This window comes from Camarhynchus parvulus, chromosome 2 (assembly GCF_901933205.1).
Source record: "Camarhynchus parvulus chromosome 2, STF_HiC, whole genome shotgun sequence".
In the NCBI taxonomy this organism is placed as follows: domain Eukaryota; kingdom Metazoa; phylum Chordata; class Aves; order Passeriformes; family Thraupidae; genus Camarhynchus; species Camarhynchus parvulus.
Window position 1 is genome coordinate 31,158,063 of NC_044572.1, and position 26,546 is coordinate 31,184,608.

Genomic DNA, 26,546 nt, shown 5'->3' on the forward strand with positions numbered 1-26,546 from the left:
GGGAGCATGAGGGAACATGTTTCAGTATTGATTATGGATCTTCAATTTCTGGCTTTAACCAGCCTAACTAACATAGGATGGATGATGAAATTTGAACAGACAATGATGAAGTTTGAACAGACACATGCATTAGTTTCATTCAATTACATAATTCGTTTCAAAAATCATTAAAGCACTACTTATGTTCCTCAATGAAGACATACCATTTGACATTTCTTCTCCTTAAGAACTCGAAAATTAAATGAGACGTTGTACTTAAATGCTTGTGTAGATAAGGAAAACACAAGAACTTCTATGTTCTCAGCTTTTAAAAAATTCAAATTTTAAAACAGTACAAATCAACTAAAAATTAACTTTTGTATATAGATAAAATGTCATCACAGTCTCTCCCATGCAGAAAAGGATAGAACAGATCTGCATGGATAAGTCTCAACCTGTAAGCATATTAGATAAAGAGAGTTAGTTTTGCTCTAGAGAGCTACTTTTGGTTGTTGTTTTTCTTCTTATGCATATTAATGCAATACAAATTTTGAAATTTGGCTGATTCATGGGTTTGCTAATGCTCTATAAAATATTCAACTTCTATTCAAATCTAGGGCTTGGCATGCTTCTCATCTGTTAGAATGATGTCAGGACAATTGTTTTATCTTGTCCATCTTCACACTATTTTTCTGCACAGTACAATATCTCAAGAACAAAAAGTAATCCAAACTATGCTAAAAATGGATAGTTTGGTCCAATTTTATTTTCAAATTTTGATGAGCAGGTAAGTAAAAACCACGCTTCATAAACACTGTGATTGAAGCTGTTACAAAGAATTATTCTGGAACTTTGGAAAAATTCCTAAAAATTCAGTGTTTCTCACTGGACACATTCCACACTTATGACATATGAGTTCTAGAATAATATATGCTTCCAAGAACAATAGAATGGAAAGATTCATGAGAATGTGGAGGCTTTCCTGGTAAGTGAATTGTGAACTGAAATGGATGGGAAGAATGTGCAATTCATAATGACCATCATGAACTATAAATTATATTAATGTGCACTCATTTTGCCTACAATAGACCTTTATAACTTGCTCCATCTTGCTTTAACCAATGCATCATACTTGCAAGAGGTAGCAGGTTAGGACATGGAGCTACTTAAAAATTTAAATTGCTGTGACATATGTAGGTAGGAATCAGAATCACAGAACATCTCAAGTCAGATGGGACCCATAAGGATCACTGAGTCCAACTCCCTGCTCCTCACAGCATTACCTAAAGCTAAACAAGTCTCAAGGTGACAAAGTCAAATGATGGAGTCTTAGGAGAAGAGGTTTTTACAGTGCTGGAGGAGAATTTGGAATGATTTAAGACAAATCCTGTTTACAAATAAAACTTAAAATACTCCTTCTTTAGAGGGATGCTGTCTAGGAGTGTCTGAGAGAGACTGATGCCTAAAGTATAAGTTGGAAAGACATGACATCCCTCTGTACTTGTTATTCTTGCTGGCTTGAGATATTTAATCTCCATTCAGAGATAGTAGAGAATGAGCCTGAGAAGGGAGCTAAATTCCTTTCCATGTAGAAAGGAAGGCAGAGAGTAAGTCACAAAGCCTGGCTGAGTACATGGACTGTATTGCAGGTTCATGTTTCACATGAGAATTGTAGAGATTCTGTGTCATATGGAGGAGATAAAATGGAAGCAGTGAAAAAGTAGATGGAATAAGCAAGAGAGGGAATAATGAAAAAGCATATGATGTGTTTCCTGTGTGCCTCAGAAATTTGATTATAATCGGGGAGATAAATGTTTTTAAAATACAATTTGGCATCTAAATCAATTTAGGTATAAGCTTACTCTGCTACATCCTTCACATCACCGAATTCCTGAAAGGCATTCAATTCACCCTTGAGGTTGCCACTTTGCTATCAATCCCCTAAGATGGTGAATAAGTGTTGCATTTTGCTGCTTAATAAGGAATTTCTCAATTTATAATTGCATTAAGGCCTTCAAACTTTAGTTTATTGATTTGTGATCGCATACTAATGCACTTTCCAGGAAATTGTGTAGGAAAAGAAAATTATAAAGTGATGAGAATATAAATCAAAGTAAAAATAGAACAGTGCCAAGTATCAATACAGATGAATGCATATTTACTGGTCATAATGCTTCCTAGGACCCCAGAGGATTTTACAAACTATGGGCTTTGCATTTGTACTTCATAGTGACATGCACAATGTGGCAGCTGTTATCAAGCCCACTGTATAAAGCGTAACTGACATGTATAGTGGGACATGGCTCTTTAGAAAGCAAAGAAATTAGTAGTTTTCAGATATAGTACATTATGTCCATTTCCACACAAAATGCTTTAAATAGCCTGGTCTAAATGCAATGCTGCCAGGCAGTATAACATCTGAAAGTGGTCTTTCATGTTAATTTTTCATTTTGTTGTTGATTACTTTAGAAAATAGGTAGCTACTGCTTTCTTATGCCTAATTTTGTTTTCTTTGTAGAGCCATATTGGATGGCGTAAAGAAGCAAAGCGACTGCTTCTTGTGATGACAGATCAAACTTCCCATCTGGCCCTTGATAGTAAATTAGCAGGAATTGTAATTCCCCATGATGGAAACTGTCACTTGAAAGATAATGTGTACATCAAAGCTACAAGTATGGTAAGGTATATGTCATGGATTTTGCCTTCAGAGAGGCAGTGCAAAACTGTTTAAAGGAGGTTTTTAGATTGCTCTCAAAGCATTGCTTTTATTTCAGTTATTATAATAATATTTTTCCAGGTAGGCAAGTTGTGGAATGAAGAATTGGTCGCCTGGCATATTGACATTCTTTTTGTGTGGACTAAAGTATTTTGGAGTCTGAAAAAAAACAGTACACAGCAAAGAAGGATATGTTGTGGTTTTGGTGTGGGTTTTTATCAGCATCTCATAAAAATCACACACATATTGTATAAAATATAAGTAAGAAGTGTGTGGTGTGATATTTTGCACAAGTAGAAGCTGATAAGATGTAGGAGTTGTACAATTGTGCTCACAAGACAAAGGTAGTGGCTATGGTTTATGGTCAGAGGATGCACAGGAGTGTTGGTTGAAAGACTTGGTAAGAGTAAACTAAAGGGCATACAACAGCAATGAGCTACCTCAAATGGATGGACTAGCATTAAATGCATTCAGATTTCACAGAAAGCCAATGTGTGGTAATACAAACCTCTGCAAAAAGTTGCAACAAATCTGCTGTAGCAAAGTAAGATGCCTTCAACAGATTTTTTTAACTTTCAAAATATTTTCTTCAGTAATAGATAAAGTAGTTATGAAGAAAGGAATTTTTTCCTAAGAATTATAGGCTTTAACTGCTTTGGGTATTTTCTTAAATAAATATGAATTGTTTATTTAAGAAACATGAATCACTGCTTAATTGCAATGTAATCCCCAGAAAGCAGAAGTATGAGCTGTGATACAATTAGAGCACATTGAAGTTTTGTTCTCAGTGCTGGCTGCCCTTAGTTGAAGTGTACAGCCTGTGTTCAGCCAGAGCCAGCAATGTGAAAGTGAAGTCAGTGAGGGCTTGTGTAAGTGGGATTAGACCTGAATGTAATCCCAGCAACTGTTATTTACAAGGATGGTGGAGCAGCAGGAAAAGGCTGCTGGCTGTTGTGTTATCATGAAATACAGGAGGTTTCTGGGAAGCAGTGAGTGTCTGGGACCTTGCTGAGCGGAGGAGGGAGATCAGTGTGTGCTAACAGGAAGGTTATTTAGATTTCCGTTTATCTGACGTTCTTGCATTCATGTACTCCCTCTGTCACCTCTTGGATATTTCCTCACAGATGTCAGATTTTTTTTTTTCCATTCTAATCAGCCTATTCAGTTTATTCTACTTAGAGCAAATAATCCTGAAACTTTTCTTTCCCAATGCAGAACATTCTCTGTTTTTCTTTCTTTATAGTTTTCTTAGTTGCAGTACTATAAATCAGAGAATGTTTGCTCTGCTTATTACGTAGTTGCTAAAGGTACAAATCTTTTTTGCTGCTCAGGATTCCTTTGATAATAAAGATATTTTCTGTTTCAGGAAAAAAAACCAACAAACTGTATTTATTTTCTGTCCAACTTTGGGAATTAATTTCTGTTGCACCTGAAAAACACACCAATGGAAAACATGGACAAAATTAATGAATATATTTCTATGCAGCTATGATAGATTGATGCTCACTGAAAAAAAGGTGTTTGTACTGATATTCTGCATTCTGGTTTGATAGTTCATAATAGAACTTTCCCATATGGAAAATGAAATCTCCATGATGACTGCTACTAATGTATTTTATGAAATTGTTTTTTTTTAGCCACCCAAATAAAGTGACTTGAAAGATGCTTAGATCTGTGGTGGAACATTTAGAGCCACGTGTTTTCTGGCTGCTAACCCCTTTTTTTAAAAATATATGCTAATTTTTGCATGCCCACATGTTAACAGTAGGCATCAACTTAGTACTAGGAATTGCATTTTCTGGAGCAGATTTGATGACAACACAATAGTGTCTGTAAGGGAAGGCGTCCTGGTTTCTTGCTTTTTTCCTCTCATCCATGGTGGATGTGATTATTTTATTTATAGATATCCAACTTAAAATAAGTGAGTGAAATCAGAGGGCTGGAATCACTATTTGATACTTAAATGAAATATCATGAAGGTCTGTCAGTCTTTTAGAAAACATAATATGAAACATATTTTTGGATTTTTTTGGTATCAATACAATTTTGTTTGGCTGTGCTAAATTAAAGACTTCTGCAATTACATTGTTTTCCTGCTTTGATTCTTAGCTTTGGGTAGTCATGAGAAGATTGTATTTTGGCATATTTTTATTTCTTACTTGTGCCAGTTTAGAGGACTTTGCTTTATTTATTTGAACAAGCTTAGACTTTATATCAGAAATGTTTCCACTTAGACAATTTTTCTGCATGTTTCTTTCTAACTTCTGCTAAGCAGTCACAGAAGGGTCAGCGAAAAAAATGCATGACAGAAAAGAAATCTAGTCTCTTTTATTTAGACCTGTGCTTGGTTAACTCCCTTTCTGAAATACTTAACATTTGTGTTAGTTATCTTCTCAGCTTAACCAAGTTAAAATAATAAAATGACTGATGCAATTGAAACAAGAGAGATATTCTGAAATTAAAGTACATTTACCTGAGCAGTAGTGGGAAGAGATAAGATGAAAACACATAAAGTACAGCAAAGTTTTCACAGCAGGCAAAGTGAGGCTCCATAAGTGACCACCGGTACCTTATGTCATCTCTTTACATGCTTAAAAGTAAAAAGCTAGTGTGGGTCTGTTGATTCTTTGGGCTTTGTTTGGTTTTGGGTTTTGGGGTTTTTTTACTCAATTCTAATAAACAAGAAGCTGGACACTCTAGAGAGCTATTGATGACAAGTACATGGAAGTTCAGCCTTCCTTGTGAGCAGAGGTAGTCTGGGGATCCTGTCCCTGTAGCCCTTGTGTGTCTGGGCGTCATAAGCTCCATCTGAGTAACTTTTTGTTTTGTGAAGGCTTGGAAAGCTATTTCTGATACTCCTGATTCCAGAGTTACACGAGTAGCTGCAGAGTTGCTGAGGAGCCATTCTGCTAGAATTCAGACAGATCTAGTATCATGTGCTAAGCCAGAGGACTGACTTATTTTCCCAGCATCTCATGATCTCTTGGTGCTGCCCCTGTCATTCCCACATGTATGGTGCAGGAGAAGTTTGCAGAACGTCTGGCTTCACTCGTGTCCTGGGACCACTTGGTGTGTCTGTGATGTGCCAGCCAATTGCACATGGCCTGTAGGGTTGTGCAGCACAGTGGAGGCCCCACCACTGTACTCTGTGCCATGGAGAAGGAAGGAGGGCTTAGCACTGTGTTGTAGGCTACTCTTTCCAGCTGGAGCTGTAAGAAGGCATGTTTGATACTGTGTTATCTACCTTTCATCAGTTATCTTAAGGAACATAATCTTTTACCAAAGCATTGAAACGTTGAGAGAGGAATATACCCTGGCCAATATCAAACTGCACCAAGAAACTCTTTGTTTTCTCTGTACATTATACAGGCTCTTTATAATCATGCAATATGATGGAAAATGGATTTTGCTCTCTTGCATAAGATTCTCTTGGTCTCAGTTGTCTTGCTATTCAGATTATTGCTAGCAGGGCTGTTCACTTGCAGGGTCCCTTAAGTCATAAGGGAGAAAGAAATCTGAGGAGAAAGAAATTGTTCAGGGTAACAGACTGTGTTTGTGCGAGAGAGACGATAGGGGGCAGATGGTGAAAAATACCAGGAAAAGAAAGACAGCAAAAGTATGTGGGGGATAAAAGTTGAAGTACCTGACGTAAGTGGAAGTGTCCAGATGAAATCTTTTTAAGTGGAATCACAGACCAAGACCCCAGTCCCTTTTTTCTTTTTAGTCATTAATTTTAACTGTTGAATTTACTTGAGAATTGTTGAATACTTCTTGAGAAGTATTCGCTAAAGGCTGGTTAAGAAGTGGTGATTTTCAGATACAGTTTGGTTTGGAGTACTGGAGCTGAAGGGATCTCACATAACCCAGGTGTACAAAGCCCACTGGGATCACACAGTCACCCAGAACTTCCCCAGATCTTGGAGGAAGAGATAGCAACACAGCTCTTGTTCTCAAATCCATGTCAGATCTCTCAATGAGAAGTATAGAAGAGCAAGTCATTGGCACAGGACATGCTATCATAGGTACTCCACCAAATAAAACAATGCATTACTGAGGAGAGCTGTGAAACTCATACCATCTTCTTCAAGCATAGGTGTGGTTAAGAAAATGTACAAGGTCATCATGATGAGGACTGAAGTCATCAGTCCTTAGGTAGGTCTTGAACACACCAAGGAGAAAGCTGTCAGTCGTAATGAGATCAGCATAGAATACTGACATTGCCAGAACTGATCCAGTGGCTGCATTTGATACCAAAATACACCTCTGAGAATCAAACATTTTTAATTACTCTCCTTGCTGTTCCCAAAAGCGCACCTCATCTCAGTGCTTCATGTTTTACTTCCTCCCTGGCTTTTGCACAAGAACCCACCTATCATTCCCTGTTCTTCTAGATGGACCATGGATCACATCCTATCCATATTTCTTAAGCATCAGACTCAAACCAACAAAATAGTACTGGAGAGTTAGTCCTCCCACTAGTGCAGCAGATCAACATAGTTGGCAACAGATAAGCCTGGCTGATGTTCTGATGATTTTTTTTAATTGTTTATTAGGATGGCCCCATCCTGGTTTTGATGTCAGTCTACCATTCGCTGTACATTTTGGAGTTATAATTGGAGTGAAATCCATCCAATTTGATTGATTTGAAAATCTTTAATATGTCATATATGAAATATAAGATTTTTTCCTACTAATCTGCAATCTTCTCTTTCCTGTTGTATTTTGCAGGAGCATCCATCTCTTGGGCAGCTCTCTGAAAAATTGATTGACAATAACATCAATGTTATTTTTGCTGTTCAAGGAAGCCAGTTTCATTGGTATAAAGTAGGTTAGAAACCTGATTTCTTTTTTCAGTTCTGAAGGCACAATATATATACTTAAAACTGTGCATAAATTATTTCTTTTTCATAGGATCTGTTACCTCTCTTGCCTGGTACTGTTGCAAGACAAATAGAATCCCAAGCAGCAAATCTCAATGATTTGGTGGTAGAAGCCTATCAGGTATGAGGAGAGTGACATGTTCTATGTAATATTTGTACATTTTTCATCTTTTATAGCCTGAAGTTGGAATTTCCAGGATCTCATCTTCCATCTGAAGTCTGCAAGGATACATTCTGTACTTTTCCTAATGTTCAGGTGGATAGGTGATACTATCTTTTGATAGCTCTCAAAGTCCCAGGCTGTCAGGGTCTCAAAGCCAAGAGCTACTGGTTTTTTATTTCTAAGGATGCTTCTAAATATTGTATTTGGTTCTTTGTATCTGTTCCTATGTCACTTCAAAAGATGGTTTATTTATTTGAATTTTGGCACCTCAAATCTTTAGTTACAGACCAGACACCACTGTCTAGGCACCATATAAATTCAGAGCAAAAGCCTAATGCAATATCTGGAGAGTTATGCAGCATAATTTTTAGAAAACAAACAAGAAATGGGAATTTACAAGGAGGTAGTTTGAGAATGGTGGATATCGTGAAAAGCAGTATCTATACTGTAGAAAGCAGAGTCATGACTTGGGGGTTTTAGGCATGGAAGTGAAGAGTTTTGATAGGGATTTGGGAGAGAAAAATGGAAATAGCTTTGTGAACTCTTGCTTGGAGTCATCAATTGAATGTAATAGTTTGAGAAAGGAAAAGTAATAGTATGGGAAATACCATAAAGTCATTTTCCACACATGATTGACACAGAATGGCAGTTTGAAAGTGAAACAGGCATGTTGTTAGTGAAGGAAAGAGGATGTAAACAGCTTTGATAATGAGGCCAAGAAATAGACATTTGAGGTACCAGAGCATGGGGAGCCCATAGAGCAGCATCTGAATGAATGTGATGGGTTGCATGGTTGAATGCTGTTAAGTTGTGCAGTCACATACAAACATTCCGTTTCAGAAAGTTGAAATCTCAGCTACAAAAGTATATGCAAGGTATCCACATGTATCACTTTTTTTTTTTTAATTAGTTGGATTTGGGAGGCTGAAATTATCCATTTTACTTGCTTAACCACAGAATCAAGCAATTTAATTACAGCAAATTTGCTATAATGAAGAGCAAGCCCCCATGTCTGTTCCCAATTCATAGAGTGCTTTTGCATACACTTTTCTCACTGTCACATTGGAGACATTGGGAGAAAGGCAAACACATTCAAAAGCAGGGGGGTTTAGGGGTAGTCAAATTGCAGAGAAGTTCTCACTGGTATTTTAGTTCCTCTTATAAAGTCAAGAGATCTCATTTTAAATATGGAGGTTTGCAGGAAGTTGCTGGCATAGAATTTTGAAAATTATAGTCCTTTTGTATGACAGTTTTACACTGTCCTTCCTAAATTGAAACACAGTTCTTACCCAGTGCAGGGCAAACATTCAAGGGGAGGAAATGAAATTTTATGAAGCAATTACTTTGTTCAATACAAGATTCAGTGGGACTTTCCTGGTCCAGCCATCCCCAGTTTGCTTTAGCTTTATTTTCATTTTTTAGACACTGTCTTTCTTCCCATCCTAACCTTCATTGGATTTCACAATTTGAGTTTTTCATCATAGTTTTAGGGACTTTTTACTATGTAAACACATGGTGAACAGGTCTTGAATGTGTTGCATTCTAGGAAAAAAAAGACTTAGATAAGAAAATAAATTTAGTGTTGATATTCAGTGACAGTGGGCCTCTTTCACTCTTGTTCCAGGCAGGGAAACCTTAGCCTTAGCTATGGAAAACCCTGGCTGAAAATCCCTGGCTAAAAAGCCAAGAATGAGTCACTAATTTTCAAAAAGTTACTACTAAGATAAACATGTGTTAAGATTCATATAATTGCATTTCCATTTGTAGCAGTAAAAATATCCCACTAAACTTATTTTTAATAGTAATATGACAGGAATTTTAAAAATCCCTCTGTGCAATTTTCAGCTCATAAATTTGTACAGAGCTTTAATAAATTTTTAAATGGACAAGAAGTATTTCTTCTTTGAAGGAAGCAGGATTTTAGGTCATGTAGTAAATACAAGTTGCAAAGAAGTTGCTTTTTCATTATTTTTTATTGCAAAATCGGCCAATTGCTGGCTGTTATAGTCTTAGTTGACCCAGAAAAATCAGTAAGAATAATCCCAATAGCCTTTAGGTCACCCTAAGATTTGTTCAGAGAAAAATTTTCTAAGACAAATGCAAAGTATCAGAAGTTTTTAAAGTGTCAAGTCAATTAGAAAACTTTTCTGCTAGATAACAGTGGTTGTATGTATGTTTACTGTTGTATTTTAGGTGTGTGGCTAAAAGTCAGTGTAGACACAAACAATGAGCAGTTTTTGTTGCACATGATTGTTGGAATAGATTTTCAAATTGTGAAAAATGCAGTCTCAAAACCATGTTAGCAAAGCTGAAAACATTTTTATCTGGAAAACCTAATCCTCTTTATCAGAATTACCAGTTCACTGGTTGTGTATATTTGGAATGTAATTGGGTCTCTACATAGGAAACAAAGCTTTAATTCATTCCTTTATTCACACAGACAAGCTTTCTTCATTTTTAGTCAGACATAGGAGCTATACTTGGTGTTAGTCACTAATGTACATTATATTTTGAGATGCAGTGCAATTAAAACTTGTTTTCCGGTTACAGAAACTAATCTCTGAAGTGAAAATTCAAGTGGATAACCAGATCCAAGGTCTTCATTTCAATATCACTGCGATCTGTCCTGATGGAAGTATAAAAACTGGCATGGAAGGATGTAAAAATGTGGGATATAATAAAGAAGTATGTTGATAGTTCTCATTCTTCAAGGAACTGGAATACTTATTTTTCTGTTTGGTTGGGTTTCAATGGTGTGAAATCTTCTAGGGATTTACTTAAACTGAAAATGGATTTATGTGATTAATGATCACAGGCTCTCTATTATTCTCTGGGTTTATTTTTCCTGAATCTTATTTTAATTCTCACTAATCCCATGGAACTAAGGCTCAAAGCTTTTCCTGAAAGCTAACGTCCATTAAAGCTTTCCTTCTTTGTCCTCCACTGGGCACAACCACCACATCCATTGTGATGAAATCTGTACGTAAAGAGGTTGAAAGATAATCACCCAGTGGAAAAAAATCACTGGAATTTGTGTTCCTTAGGACTAGATGTCACCTTTCTCTCTTCTTGCTTTAGTAGTCTTCCTGCACAATCAGGGTTGTGGATAATTAGTTTATTTTATAAACCAAATTAATAAAATAATTTATTCCTATTTGAATTGGTGGCACCTACTGAATGAAACACAGCATCATGCACCATGAAAATGCAGGGGAAGATGTCTGGCTGAGGTAAAAAACATGGTTTTCTTCCCAGAAAAACTTCTCTGTGCCTTGATATATTTATTTAATTGCTTGGACTACTGGAGTAATTCTTTTCGCTTGCCAGGAAGAAGTCTGTGTTTCTAGAGAGCAGGGTCAAGGAGTTCTTTCCTGCTTGACATGTACATATGTCTCAGCTAATGTGAGAAATAGCTTGTGCCTGTGTGTAGAAATAGAAAAACAAATTAAATGTGTGAATTGTAATGTAAATTTGAATGTATTTTATGTTCTTCTGAATTTTGTCTGCATGCTGCTGATTGTAGCTTCTACAGTTTACAGGAGATTTGCTGGTTTTATTCTTAAAGCATCCTTTCCCCACTGTTGGTCCCTGGGTATGTCATAAGAAACAGGACTGGAATTTGTTCTGTTTAATGAAAAGAAAAATATTTATATCTGTTTCTTTTTAATAAAAGCCAAGCCAGTTGATTGTAAAAGACTGCATGTGGTCCTAAACCTCTACGGCTGTTGAAAATGAGCCATCCTTAAGAGATTAATTTATTTTAACCGTAAATCCTTCTTTCAGTATTTGTTTACAGACAAAATGCTTTTCCTTAATTCTCACATTCCTTTCATTGTCTAATCCTTCTTCCTTCCTTTTCTTACCAAAACACAAAGTGGATTAAATTCTGGAAGAATCCTGTGGCCTCTTCAGGGTGCAAAACTAACTTTGGCTATTAGCAAGTGTCATGGTGTTATAATTATTTAGTCACCACAGGCTCAATCTATCTGCTGCTGTGTTCAGAATCAAATTTCACAACTCATATGCACAACATGATTTTCCCTTCCCTCCCATTTTTCCCCTGCTATTCTTCCAGTACTGTTTTTTACATGAAGATGATGTTTTCTGGCAGGGCTCTGTGTTGAATAAAAGCACATTCCTTAACTGCAGCCTGTCCTCCCCACATGATATGCACCTGCTGTATGAATCAATTTCTCTATACCCACACTTTTGCCCTGCAACCCAAGGGAAGAAATCTCAATGCATGGAGAGTGTGGGCTGCTGAGAGGTTATGTGTGTAGTGGCACATTTGAGAAATGAGAAGAAGAAAAGCAAAGGGTGAGACAAAGCCTGTGTGTCCCCTCAATATGACATTAAGTGCATGTTTCTGCACAGCATTCTTCTCCTGTTGTCCGTGTAGGCAGCCGCAGCCCCCCTTGCCACAAAGCCACCATTGTCCCCAAGGGCTGGGTTGTTCTCGTGTGGGGGCGCAGCGGGAGGGAGAGACAGTGATGAGAGATGAATGGCCTCAGTATTTGCGGGTAGTTTCAGCCTCATATGTAATCAGTTTCTGGGGGTTTCTCCTTTTTTATTTGGAAATCTTTATTTTTTGGTAGTAAAGATTAAAGGTACTTGCTTCTCTTGTGTTCCTCTCTCACTTTTTCCTCCTGGTTACATTTTCTTTGTGAGGAGATGAGAAAGAGTTGCTTTGCATCAGGAAGCTGAAAAAATTCAAAACTTTAGGGAGAATACCCTGTCAGAAGTGTACTGGACAAAAAAACCCAAAAAATAATTGTAAAATACAAGATTGGTATCTATTGTGTCAGACATGTCAGAGCTGTCAAAAACTTTTAGGGGTGATTGGTGGAAACTCTATGGCAATCACCTAACTACAAAAATGATCCTTAGTCCTGTGCTAGAACTACAAAAAGCCATGGGAGCTGCTGCTGTAGTGGGCCCTGCTGCGATGAGAACCTGGAGAATGCTGGTGATGGCCATGACATGGCCTGGAGCTAGGCACTGGGTCCATGGAATTGAGAAAAGTAACTGCTAACATGTGAGCTGTTTCTGTGTTTTAGTAGGGGTAGCCGGACCATCCAAAAATCTATGTGGTTTATATGTGCATGACAAATTCTGCAGCAGGACGTTCATTATAGATTCTTTTTATGAAGAGTATCTCTGTTTCTGTTTGTGTATTGTCTTGCTCAATCTAGTCTCAATTCTTACCTAAATATTCCTGTGATAAAGCAGAATATATGTGTTAAATAATAGCAGGAGGATGGTGATGATATTTCTATTTCCATTTAATTTGTATTAAACTTGTCTTTTGCAGCTATGCTTTCTTAACTTGAAAAGTAGACTTCTATCAATCCTCTGTTGTCAGGATTTGTTAGGATCTGTATTTGTGATGTTTGTCATTACTAATATATAGTGTTTGAAAAGTGACCACTTTGTATTTTGCTATTATCAGCTAGTGCACATTCATGTACAATATAAGATTCTGCTTTATTTAGGTGTTAAAAATGCAAGTGTAGGCAAGAAAATAATAATAATGTTAAATCCATCTTTATTTCTTCTTAGGTACTTTTCAATGTATCAGTTACAATGAAAGGATGTCATACAAGTGGAGGAAGAAAATATGTCATGCTTAAGCCTATTGGTTTCAATGAAACTGCCATTGTCAATGTGCAGCAAAGCTGTGCCTGCCAGTATGGAGACAGCACAGGGCACAAAGGAGTGTGGGCTGATGAAACTTCTGACAGCAAACAGTCCCCGTGCAGTGACAGTGACTGTAGCTCTAACAGAGACACGCTTCCCTCAGAGAAGTGCAGGCAACACCAGGACCAACCCATCTGCAGTGGTCAAGGAAATTGCATAGATGGAAAATGTTTCTGCTACAAAAACAAGCTAGGCAAGGTGTATGGCAAGTACTGTGAAATGGATGATTTTTCCTGCCCGTATCACCAGGGAAACTTATGTTCTGGTAAGTTGCAGTGTTTATGTCTGTATTTTCTTGGTTTGTTTTGTTTTCTGAGGCTGCTTTACATGATGCAGCTGAAAACAATGATATAAGGCTGTCAAGAACTAGAATTGTTTGTGCAGAATTAGTGTGGGAAATGTCCTGAACATCCTGTCAGGAATTCACACTCCTAGACTCTCTTCACCACAGGTATACTGTCTTCTAAATTTCACCACCATTTTCTAGGGGATACATTGATTTTTTTCCAAAGTTTAGCTATTTAATATTTAAATCTCAAAATTCTCAATAAGTAATGATACTGATTTCTCAAACAAAAAATAACATTATTCCAGGAAGCTAGTTGATACATTTCAGTATAATGGAAATATGAGATTCTGAGAGGTTAGGAAAGGATCAAAGCTTCCAGGTGAGGTTCTGATTTTCTACCACACTAAATCAGCCCTGTGAGACATACAGTGGCACTTGATTTCAAATACTGATAAAAACATGAGCACTGTAGGGAATGCCTGCTTCAGAAAGGAGACTCTAAGTGAAACAGAGTTGTTAGAAATTTTCATTCTTTTTATAGTCCACTTTATGGTAGGGGAGACTTAAAAAAAAGGAAAAAAAGGAAATGGAAATGGAAGTGGAAAATGAAAAGGAAGGAAAGAACCTAGCCTGTGCACATGAACTTTATACTCTTTCTTCCACTGAATCTTGCTGTTTATTTGAATGGAATGTTTTCTTGCTAACAAGAAGTTTGTTCAGTTTGCCTGAAGACTATTTTCCTGGTCATTGTGTAATTCCTAATCTCCATTGTTTTGATCCAAAGCAAAAGAGCAGAATTTTAGTAAAAGGTTTTAGGGTGACATCATAGTAGCAACTTATGCTCAACTTAACAATGAACAGCAGCCTTCAATATTGATCATGCCAGTAACTTCAGTCCAAGTTGTTAACTTAAAAAATGATTAGAAAGTCCAGGTCTAAATTTGCTCCATTCAACATAAAGCACAAGCAATACAAATGTATCCATCTAAAATTTGTTTTCTGTGTTTTCATGGAAGCATATGACTCCAGACTCTCTGTGTTGTAGGTAATGGTGAATGTGAAGGTGGTAAATGCAAATGCTTTGCTGGCTGGGAAGGTGATCGTTGCGAGTGCTCATCACAATCAGCAAAGCACTGCCTGAATTCAAAGGGCCAAATTTGCAGTGGAAGAGGAAAATGTGTATGTGGAAAGTGTGAGTGCACAGATCCAAGAAGCTTTGGCCGTTTCTGTGAATATTGCCCTACTTGTAACAAAGCCTGTGAAGAGAACTGGTATGTTTCTTGCACTGGACTTGACTTTTTCATTCCCTAATATTGAAACATGAAAATATATTTCTGCTTCTATTTCTTAGTTATTTAGAGTTCGGAAATTAGATCGATTTATACTTGATACTTCTCTGTGTAGTTGGATTCACACTGGCAGTTAAAAAAATTGCATGTCAGGATCTATTTTACCCATTCTTCATATGAGATCTCCTGGGTAGGAAATAAAACCATAAGTTTGTATTTTGAAAAATGGAAAATGATCCTACTTTTGAATGCCACCAAGTCCAGTAATATTCTCCACATTTGTTTTTGCACACTCCTTGTGCTTCTCAGATGAAAGAAAGTGGTGTGGCGCTAGAGCAGTACTTGTGGATTGTCACTGCCATTGATCAGCAGAGCAGAGCTGGTCTTACCCCGAGAACAACATTCTTCATTGCTCAGTTTCAAAACACTTAGTCTTTCCCATGCTGGTCTTAAAGCATGTCATTTTTCCTTACTCATGTAAAGGAAGGGACAGTGTAGAGGTCAAAACTGAGCAAGCCCTGGAGGGGACAAGCTAGACCAGGCTCTCAGTGGTGCACTCTGTGGTCCTGGCGCAGAGAGCAAATGAAGCCCTTTCCTTGGGCACAGCTCTTCTGCACCCTCTCATTACACATGTGATGTTGTGCATCTCAGTGTGGCACAGAGGGTGAAAGATCAGCCTTTCATTGGAAAGGTCATTGTGCTCAAAACAGAATCATTGTTTATCTCGTCTGGTGAAGATGGTGGAGAACCGAGCTTGGCCACATCTGGAAAGGTTGTTGCTAAGATTTCACTAGCTAAAATGCAATTAGCCTTTCTGGCTTACACTTGATCAAAGTCACTGTGAAATATGTGCCTTTAATAAATTCAGAAGATGGCATATCTTCATTAAAAATTCAGTTAGAGCTTTTTTGGGGATCTCTTGTGACATCTGTCTCCTTCAGGGCTATACAGTGAAGACAGTAAGACTGAGAGCATTGCCTCCCACTTGTTGTGCTCTCTCTCTAAACTGCCCAGCAGTGCAGACTTACTTGGCTTTGTCTTAACATAGCACCCAAACATTAATGTCAAAGCTGTGTTTCCTCTACTTACCTCTACCTTTCAATTCCAGCGTGCATCTGAATGAGATTTATAGGTAAGGAAAGACTAGAAAGTGGAGGTTGAAAGCTGAAGAAAGCTGGACCTTAGGTACACCCTTGCATCACAAAAGGCAGAACAAGGATTGGGTGAAGGTGACTCAAAGCCAAAGACATGTTTTAGTTTGCAACTTCTGACTAGCTGGTTCTGAGAAGCATCAGGGGGATAAAATGCTGAGAGAGGCATCACATTTCAGAAAAAAATAAATAAATGTCGCAATGTTTTTACTAACAACAGGAAAGCATTATGTGCAAGCAATACGTCAGCCTGTTGATACAATCTCTTAAACGGGAATGCAGAGAAAGACATAGGTTTTCAATTATAATTTACAGGAATTATTATTAAATTTGAAAAAATTATTAAATATGAAATTATTAAAATTTCAATTATTATTTTACAGGAACTGTGTTCAGTGCTATCATTCTAATAATGCATCGCAAGTCATACTTGACCAGTGCACAACCTCATGCAGTTACCTACTGCATTATATTGATAATACTTCAGGTAAGGGGCATTTTCTAGGTAATTTTAATAAGAGATTAAAATCTATTGCAATTAGTAATTGAATTTGCCAATGTTAGAATTTCTTTCAGAAGTATATCACATTATTGCAATAACAAAGAAAGAAAGCAGGAAAAAGAGAAAAATAATTCGTAGCTTTAGGGAAAATAAAAGATAGATAATAACAGGAAATAAGATTGTCAAGCATTGCTAAGTTCAGTTTTCCCAGCTCCTCGAGAAGTCATGTCTAATAATGATGAATCCTGCCTGAGCAATGCTTAAAGAAATATTTATAAAAATTTGTTATGGCATCTGTATGTTTTATTACATTGACCATGCTTATAGTATTTGACATTACCAGAAACAGGAAAGAAAGAAGTAGAATGCTTACCTCAAGTTCAGTAATGTTTAAAAGTTCCTTTCAAGTATAAAAAACTGCAGTTATGAGGTCTGTGGAAGAACAAAATATTTTTAAATAAAATCTCTCAAAGTTTAATCACTCCATGCAGCAATTAAAATGCAGGTAAATGGTTACCTTTTGTTATACCTTAACATATATATATGTATAAATATTTTTATATTACAGTTCATCAATGTGAAAACTAATTGTGAATACTTTTTTCATAACTTTAGTATTAAGGAAAGCTTACTGTATTAGTCCACCACTGAGGACAAGATTTAATAAAACACATATTCTTTCAAATTTTACCCTTGATCTTCACTCTTGTCTTGTGAAGATTAAATTCTCTCAGCCCCAAACATCTCTAATATTTCATGTTCTCTACTTCAGCTATAAACTAACTGGTCTGCAGAGAATTTATGGTGGGCAATACAATGAAGCTTAAATTCTGTTTCTACCATGGATCTTGATCTGAATTGCCTGTCTTGATATGCCCAACTTTAAAAGCTTGCATATGACAACTTTTCCTCTTAATTTCCCTTAATTTATTTTCCCTTAATTTCTATCAGGCTTGTATTACATTTGTGCAGCATTACTAAGCAGTGGTGGATATGCCTGTGTTAGAGGGATGTGCCTGTTCCATACATTAGGCTTTACCCTTGTGTTTTCCTTTCATTGCAGATTGTTTCTCTGGACGAAACTACTTTAGAGTCTTTTCCATAATCTTTATAGTTACCTTTCTGATCGGGTTGCTTGTTGTCCTTATCATCAGGCAGATAATTCTGCAGGGGAGTAGCAATAAGGTCAAATCTTCATCTGATTACAGAGTATCTACAACAAAGAAGGTAATTGATTTCAGAGCCATCATCTTCAGTAATCTTTTTCTTGCATATAAAAGTTAGCTAATTGCTGATAAAAATTATATCTTCTCCTTCAAGGATAAGATGTTTTTGCCTACAGTTTGTACAAGAACAGTAACATACAGACGTGACAAACCAGAGGAAATAAATATCGACATCAGCAAGTTGCGATTAAATGAAACTTTCAAGTGTGAATTCTGAAGACTGCAAATGTCTATTTCCATCATGCTCGACTTTTAAGAAATTACCTTTTGTACTCTATGGGAGTCTTGACTGTTGCCATATGGTTTTGTGTTGTGCATTTTGTTGAATACTGTAACAAAGTGACATGTAAACATATTCACATTATGTGATTATGTTTGGAACTATAGCTGCTGTATTTTTTTAAATTTTTTTGAAAGAGAAATGTGCGTTACTACTGTTCAGAAACATTAGTGTTGATGTAGCACTTTAGCATATTCTAATTTATTTAGTTATGGTCTAGAATGTAGATACAAACCGGTCTGACAAAGCACTGATCTCACTCTACATGTAGCTAGTACTGATGTGCTCTGTGGGAATGGACAAAAGCTGTGACTGGAGTATTAACATTGCTGTATATTATAGCAATAGATGAAACTATTAAAATGCTCTTTAATAGAGTAAATGGTACTTTTATAGTTCTCTCAGTTGACAGATTCCACTAATTTGTCTGCTTATTCCTCTTATCTTTTCTTCATAAAAATGATGGGGTTAAATGACTGTTTAGTTCCTGGTACGGGTGTGTGTGTATACATACACATATGCATGCACACACAGGTAAACTATATATTTATAGGGGTTTTTTGTATGGTTGATGTCATTTAAAGATAATTTATATCTGATAAAGAGTAATTTTAAGCTTTTTTACTTGTTTAAATATAATGCCCCAATTTTATACAAAACTTAAGGTGTTTGGAAACTGAGTGGCTACAGAAAATGAGACTTCCTTTACCCAACAGCATAGCCTACATGATGATCACTGCCAGCAGACTACACCTTTAGAGTCAACAGCATCAAAGCCATTGCAAATAGATAAATTACACCAGAGCTGTGTTTGGTTTGCTAGCTACATATCAGTGTAGACTACACCTTTAGAGTCAACAGCATCAAATCCATTGCAAATAGATAAATTACACCAGAGCTGTGTTTGGTTTGCTAGCTACATATCAGTGTTTTGCCAAATAAGGACTTGGATCTTTTTATATGATGTCAGGCATAAGTCTGATTTTACATGTGCTCTTTTTCTCTATGTAAATTAGTTGATGAGATTAGGTTTTCTAAGATTTTTGTAACCACTTCAGTTTTTTGTGACTGCATTGAGAAGTGTGTCCAGCGTGTGATGGAGAAAAGAACCTGCAAACTAAAAGAAAGTGAGGAAAATAAGAGTCTTTTTCTCAAAACACATTAATTGACTTTATAAGTATGGATCAGATTCTGCCTTCAGGAATGTGCAAAACTCTTCCAAACATGGCAGGACCAATATAAGCTTATCTGAGAGCAGAATGGGAGGTACAAAGTCAAGCAGAAGCATCTTTTTTTTTATCCCTGAAACCAGCTAGAGTGGTAGAACATATGTTATTGTTATATGCTTGTTGGAAGTATCAGTCTGATTTACTAACTCTATGCTGCTGAAACCCTATGAAAATCTGATCAACCTCTAATGCACTAAAACCTTGCTGGCAGAAAGAAAAATCATCTCAGAAGATGGTGTATAATTTCACCAACATTTATTACTAATACTAAATACTGTCACTATTTGTCATAGATAAGAGTTACAGAAACAAAGCAGGACTTCCTTATGTGCAGTCTTTAGAAATTACTTATATTTCCTATTCTGTATTTCTTCTGTAAATTCCCACTGAAACCTGAGCACTGTGAGGATTGAAAGGAAGGCAGGGTGTAGAAAAATGATGAGTGTTTTATGAGTGTTAAGTTTCTTGGGTAATAGATCAAGTGGGATTGAGAAAAATAATACACAGACAATGGGCCTTTCATTAGTCATAAAAGCTTAGGGATTGTTTTTTAAAAAAATGTGTAAATTGGACTATTAAATGTTTTTAAAGCAGTCTCCGAAGTAGGTCCTGAGCTTTCTACCACACAGGTAAAATTATCCCTTTTAACAAAAAGAGTGTTTCTTTACACTGACCCTGACTTTAGTGTTAGCTTAATTGTAGAACATTAGTTATAGATTAATTCTGTAGTTTAACAACTACACCTTAAACTCTCATTTTCTTTTAAAGTATATAGGACCATTCTGCTCCTGTGTAAATTAAAAGATTTCAAACAACTGATTTTGGTGGGATAAAGATAAAAGATTGATAAAGGTTGACCTGCTGTTACCGTTGTCACAATTCATGGCAATTTGTGAGTGTGAAACAATCTCTGGTTGCTATTTAACTTAAATTTTAAAAATACTTAGTGGAGTATATCTAAGTATATAAAAAAGAGGTTAATTATGTTCTTTAAACAGTGTGATAAACCCTTAAAAAAAAAGATTCCTCAGAATCTATTTTCACCCCATAATGGCCTTTAAAGCATATTCTAAAGCATTTATTGAATTGATAAATATATTTTTTTCATTAGAAACTACTTTTTACTGTTAGAGGGAGTTCAGTTTTGTGGGTAAGGGATAATGGAAGTGGGTTCTTGGTGGAAGAAAGACTTGAGCTGTAATACCCATCTTCCAGACACATCACATCATGCTGCTACTGCTTTTTATCTGTAGCACTTGGCATTGGACTGCTGCCTGTGAAGGGGCATGGCCAGTATTTCCTTATCAGACACCTGCCTGAATGTTTAAAATGCTCTGATCAAAAAGAGTAGGCTCACAGGACAAATTGCACTGTAAGCTGCTTGCTGTCCTGAGATTAAAAAAATGTATATAAATTAACAAAAAAAAAAAAAAAAAAAAGGAGAGAAAAAAAAGAAAAAAGCTTTCTTGCATCTCCCTCATGGTTTTGCTGTATTGTGGAAGAGACTGGTGAAAGAGAATAAGCTGCTGCTAATGTGACAGGTCAAGGCTTTTAGAAGGCCCGTGGGGAGCTTATACAGAGCAGGATTCTTGGGAGGAGGCTTTGTTTCTAGGGATGGAATCTATCCATGAGAAACTCTGGCTTTGCTTGGTACTTGTTTCCCTCTGCCTTTGACCATGTTTTTCAGAAGAGCTGCTGCAGGAGATGAATAGCTCAACAAAAGCCTCACTATTTAGGGAGCTGTGTTCCCTCAGCACATGACCTTAAATGAGAAAGCAGCCTTTAATTCACAAGGAATTTCTTCAGTGATTGCAGGAGGACTGTGCTTCCTATAGTGCTTAATAAGGGAGATATTAAAGACAAATTAGTTCATATTAGTTTTCAATCTATTGTGCATCAAAATGTTCATAAAAATAGGGGAAAAAAATAACTAACCTCAGAATAGAGTGTTCCAAAGTTCTCAAATAACATTTTTTATACTGGGCTTCTTCAAAAAAATTTAGAAAGAAGTCAAATAATTCTACTGTGTGCTTATATCCAAAAATATACCATCTCATTAGTTTGGGGAATTGTTTTTAGATTTGGTCCCACAAATGAAGCATGTGCATGACTTTTCACAGCATATTTGTTACTGTTAAAATCCATATGTATACTTTTCAAATTCTAGTCGCATTTTTTAACCTTTGACCTGTTATTTGTGTGACACTTCAGAAATTGCATGTTTATGTAATTAAAAAGTATGTATTTTACTTCAGATTTTTTTGACTACTATAAAATGAAAAAATGCTATGAAATAGTTCTTTCCAAGAATCATGACTACCCTAATAAGATTGCTGCAGAAGTGTGTGGGAAAATAGCTGTTTCATCCAGAAAACGTGCGCATGGTATGCAAGGAATTTTCATTGTGCCCAGCTGAAATTCCCTTACATTTGCAAGGTTAAAAATGAACCTTAAAAAGGAAGGATGTTCGTATGGGCATAGTTTACATTTTAGCTATTATTTACAACTGGATTTATTTTTTCCTCTCTATGATGTCATGAAAACCTGCTATGTAAAGCATTCTTCTGACTGCAATGGAAAAATATTATTTTCCCAGTCTGATCATATATAATATTTATTTCCTGCTTAGTGTGCATGTTTTGCAAACCATGGGAGTGAATGTGTGAAACAGCTTCAAGCAACCCTCTGTCCTAAACTAGGCATAGAGTCTGGTGATGCCCAGGGCAGAGACATGCAAGGGCATGACTGCCTGTGTGGAGACTTCAAGAGGGACATGCTGGGGCTCCCCACAGCATCCCTGCAGAAATGGTGCTCTGAGATCTCACTTTGCCTTTTGTCAGGGCAAGAAGCCTCTTCAGAGTGGGTTGGCTTGGCAGTGGTGGTGCCCTAGGTTTGCATTGCAGGCACTTGGCCCCAGACTGGGACTCCGTTGTGTGCAGTCTGAGCCCTAATGCTGCAGGCTTTTTGCATCTTTACTCATCAAAAATGCCTGCACACAACCCAGCAAGGGACAGCCTGTACACGTGGGTGCTGCAGACCTCCATTAAAGCTCCTGGGGAGCGTTTGGGCACCTGCCCGCTGACCTCCCACCAGCCCCTGGATCTCCACCAGCCAGCCTTAAGGAATGTGAGCAGTGGCTGTAAAGGGCACTTCTCACAGAGGCATTTGTGCTGAGTCAGTGCTGGGTGACTCCTACTCTGTCCCGACTGCTAGTGACGCCTGGTGACAATGTCCTGGCTACCATTTTGCAACAGAGGGGAAAGCAGAAATGAAGCAATACTTAAGAAAAACACTAATTTTTAGTTCTGATCTTGAGACTGCTCTGATGCACAGGTATCTGTTGGCTCTTACAGAGAATTGAAATTCATGGAGGGGGGAGAAAAGGTTAAAGTTAACCAACGGGAATGCATCTTTATAGCATGCCCGATCAGTGGGGTTTCACTGAGAGCAAGGCAGCTCAGAATGGTTGGCCTGTCTGGGAGGGGCTGGGAGGGGGAAGAAAAAACCTTAAATTTCTAGATTCTTAAGCTTTCTGCTGGTCTGAATTTCATGTTCTCTTTGTTTCCTTTTCTGAACATGCTTAAAAAGAGGTACATATTAAAAAAAAAATTAAAGTATGTGGCATTTGTTAAAATAATTACTCCTGTCCAAAGTTTAACATTTCATCCTGATACCTATATTGTATTTGGGCTGTTTCAGTTATATTTTGAAGGGAGATGTTGAAAAATGAGTCTTTTGCAGATGCATTAGTGTTGGATGAATTCACTGTGCTGACATCTTCACACTTACCTACTACTGCTTCAAAAATAATGCTACTTTAAAGTGTCTTACTTAGCAATTGTGTGACAGCTTTTAATAATACTATAGTTTTAAACTTTCTATTTAACATATACTACCTTTTGTAAAAAATAAATAATGTGTGTCTAGATTTTATGCATAGAGAATGTTAGTAAGGGAAGAGGTTTTAAATTTGATAACTTCTTACTGCTCATTTTACATTTTGAATGATACTTTTAAATCACTACTTTTGTTCATCTGGAAATATATTGAATATTTTATTATTTAAAATGGTATACTTTTATAGCTGTTTTATTAATTTCAGTTGACTACTAACTTTTATTGTGATATTTATTAATGAGTTACACTGTAGCATATTGAGATGTTTATTTTTCTATCAGAGCTGTAACAACTATGACATAGCATTATTTTAATGCAACATCATTGTACTTGCTCTCTAAAAAATAAAATCAATATTTAATCCATATGGATTTTTCATATTTTTGATATTAAATATATGTGTGACAAGAAAGAGATGTTCATTTGCTTTTAAAAATATAAAGCACATTTACTGAGGTGTACCGATATCTGCAAAGGGAAGATATGATTGTGGTTATCTTAAAATTGAACAATACCATGTCCAAGGAGATAAAATACAAAGAATACTTTGTTTATCAGATGTAGGCAAATGAGTAGATGCACATTCAGGATGAATTTTGAGAAGATGGGAAGGAGCAAAAAACTATTTATCAGTTTGGAGGTGCAGCTGCCCACCACCAAGGGTTTTAGCTTGCCCAACCCATCTAAACCTGAAAGCACCAGGAGGTGCTGGTATTTTATAGAAGACAAGAAGATACTTCCTGTGTAAATACAATCTCTAGATTGATGAGTGGTTGCGATAGCCTCTCTTTTCCCTTGCTCTGCTGGGTGGTAGAAGAGCTAGATTTCTGGGAATGGGTAAATCTCTGCAGATGCCTCATCTATGCCACTCACTGCACACTTGGGTCACTTCACGTGTACTGGTGAAAGCATGTCACTGGTGGGGAAGGTTCTCATTCTCTCCTTGTGCAGAATCAGTCACAGCATTTGCTTTGCACAGCAGCACAAAATTGCTCTTGAAAAGGATTTAGATATGCCTTGGATAAGGACATTTAAAATTTGCCACGATGCCTCAGACATCTGTGGCACTAAGACACCTGCCAGATATCACTGGTAAAACTGCCCATCCATGCTGCTAACATGATCCAGTTTTTGCTTTAGAAGTGAGAGGGAATCAAGTGACAACTGATGTGTTCTCAATCATCATGTAGCTTAGTGTCCAATAAAAGAGAAACACTAAGAACAAGTCAAAACTGTAAGAAAAAAAAAAGTAATTAACACAGGGAAAGTGTGTAAATCTTTTTTGCTTCTTTTATCAAAGCAAGGAACATCATCTTAATATATGCATGGTGAGACTATGTCTGAGAAATTTCCTTTCACAGATGCTGTAATCAACCTTCACTGACACCCAGAGCAAGCAGGAGCAGCGAGTCCTATAAACAGAAATACATATTTTCCTTGAAAGCTCTTTATTGGGAAAACATTCATGCTATCATTACTCAGAGTAAATATAAACCTAGATCTGAATTTCAGATGTAGAATTCAAGTGTATAACTTGAGCCAGAGCTGTAGGCCTCCATTTTGCCATTTGGGAGTAGCTTGAAGCTGAGGTTTTGTTAACACTTAAGTCTCCCATAGCCAGTGATCCTGGCACCAAGCATTGTTGGCATATCCTGTATGTTATGAAATGATGGTAAGTGCTCTGTATAAAATCTTTCTTCCTCTCTTCTTTCCTATCTTCTGTAATCCAGTAACTAATTCTTGCCTATATACCTTTAAATATCCAGGTCATGACAGGGTTTGTGACACTGGCATTGTATGTAGCCAATTTTTACCCACATATACACAGTTGTCAGCAAGAGTACAACAGGACCTAAATGTGTCTCTAACCTAACGCAAGTGCTATTTTCTTGCAGATGCCATTGCCAAGGAAAAGGCTTGCTGCCCAGACTCTCCAAAGAGAAAAGAAACCTAAATTACAGCCTCTAAAGCTGGAGGAGGAAAGAGATCCTGATTTCAGCCACTTTTTTGACACCAGTCATGTACGTGTATTCTGTTACAGAACTTCTCTGCCTGCGTGATTCCTTTCGTGGTAGCTGCAGAATTTGATAGAATATTCAGAGAAAATGGCATTAGGAGAGTGGGTTTGAGTGAGTATCTGAATATGCCTGATGATAACCAAAAGATGATGATTAGAATTAAGAATAAAAACTTTGTTTAACAGACTGATTTTGACTAGTAAGGAGTTAATCTAACAAATGGGTGGTTTCTTTTGCTTTCAGGTTCTGCAACAAAGACGAGAACCTTGGAAATGCATTCCTGCTACCCTGGCTTTAAAACGAAGCAGTTTAATGTATCATATAAAGTAAATAAAAATCTAGTTTTACAGAAACTCAGGTGGTCTGAAGCTGTGATTAGAGCACAGGTGCTGTCAGTTTTTCTGGCTGCTCATCTTCTGCTTGGGAGTCTTGGAATGGCCCAAGTTGGGTTGGACTGTACAGAATTCATATAAAGTAGGCTGCCAGTCTGATTTATTAGTACTCAAGAGGCCCCAGCATTATCATCTGGCTCCTCATTCCAGGGACTGCGGTGGGTGGCAGAAAGCAGAATTTTCCTTATTTTTTGTAAACCATTCTGTCTCCTCAGCACAGAGCATAACATGGTCTCTGATTATTTTCTTGGCCTTGAACTTCATGATTCTTGAAGGACAGTTACTGTTTAATAAAGATGATGTGTATGCAAGCAGATAAAACTACATTATTAGCCACAAAAGTGTAATAATGCCAAGTTATGTCACATATGCTTATTGAAATCAGTACTTGTAATGTATTTCTTTCAGTTCTGCAGCTTGCCAAGTCCCCCTTTTGGGGCTCTAAGCCTCATCCTAAACCTCTTGTTTATGTCTGAGCAATCTGAAGAGCCCAGGACCTGTCTCTGAGTGGTGTTCCTCTGCTCTCAAAGCTGCTCACAGGAGAAGCCTTTCTCACAAGCCCCTTATGATTTTTTGGGCTTTGACCATAGCCTTATCACAGGGAAAGCATCACTGAGGCTGTAAGATGTGTGGTCTGCTGAGGAGACTAGGGACATGGCACTGGATGGGTTTTTCATAATATTTTCGGACACACTTTTGCTTTACTCTGCTCTAGACAAAGCAGGAATTTCAAAGACTTACACAACTTAATCATGGCGTTCTTTAGATTGTCCTTGTCTTCGGGAGTGTTTATGGTTGGCCTCTTTCCTTGAATCATTTTGCAGCTGCACCCCAGGTT

General features: G+C 37.1%; 1 protein-coding gene across 2 annotated transcripts in view; it reads left to right on the forward strand.

Annotated features, from left to right (window-relative positions):
• ITGB8 (integrin subunit beta 8) overlaps window positions 1-25,373 on the forward strand; it is a 48,070-nt gene extending 22,697 nt beyond the window's left edge. The window contains exons 6-14 of one of the 2 annotated variants that reach the window (XM_030969438.1): window positions 2,498-2,656; window positions 7,424-7,519; window positions 7,607-7,696; window positions 10,289-10,423; window positions 13,298-13,700; window positions 14,770-14,995; window positions 16,548-16,651; window positions 17,730-17,893; window positions 25,194-25,373. In XM_030969438.1, the coding sequence (XP_030825298.1) occupies window positions 2,498-2,656; window positions 7,424-7,519; window positions 7,607-7,696; window positions 10,289-10,423; window positions 13,298-13,700; window positions 14,770-14,995; window positions 16,548-16,651; window positions 17,730-17,893; window positions 25,194-25,358 (1,542 nt within the window). In that variant the 3' untranslated portion in view covers window positions 25,359-25,373. Of the gene's footprint in view, window positions 1-2,497; window positions 2,657-7,423; window positions 7,520-7,606; window positions 7,697-10,288; window positions 10,424-13,297; window positions 13,701-14,769; window positions 14,996-16,547; window positions 16,652-17,729; window positions 17,894-17,986; window positions 24,397-25,193 lie in introns of those variants that run through there. The other variant, XM_030969444.1, reaches the window with a different exon arrangement.
• Window positions 25,374-26,546: the final 1,173 nt, after the last annotated feature.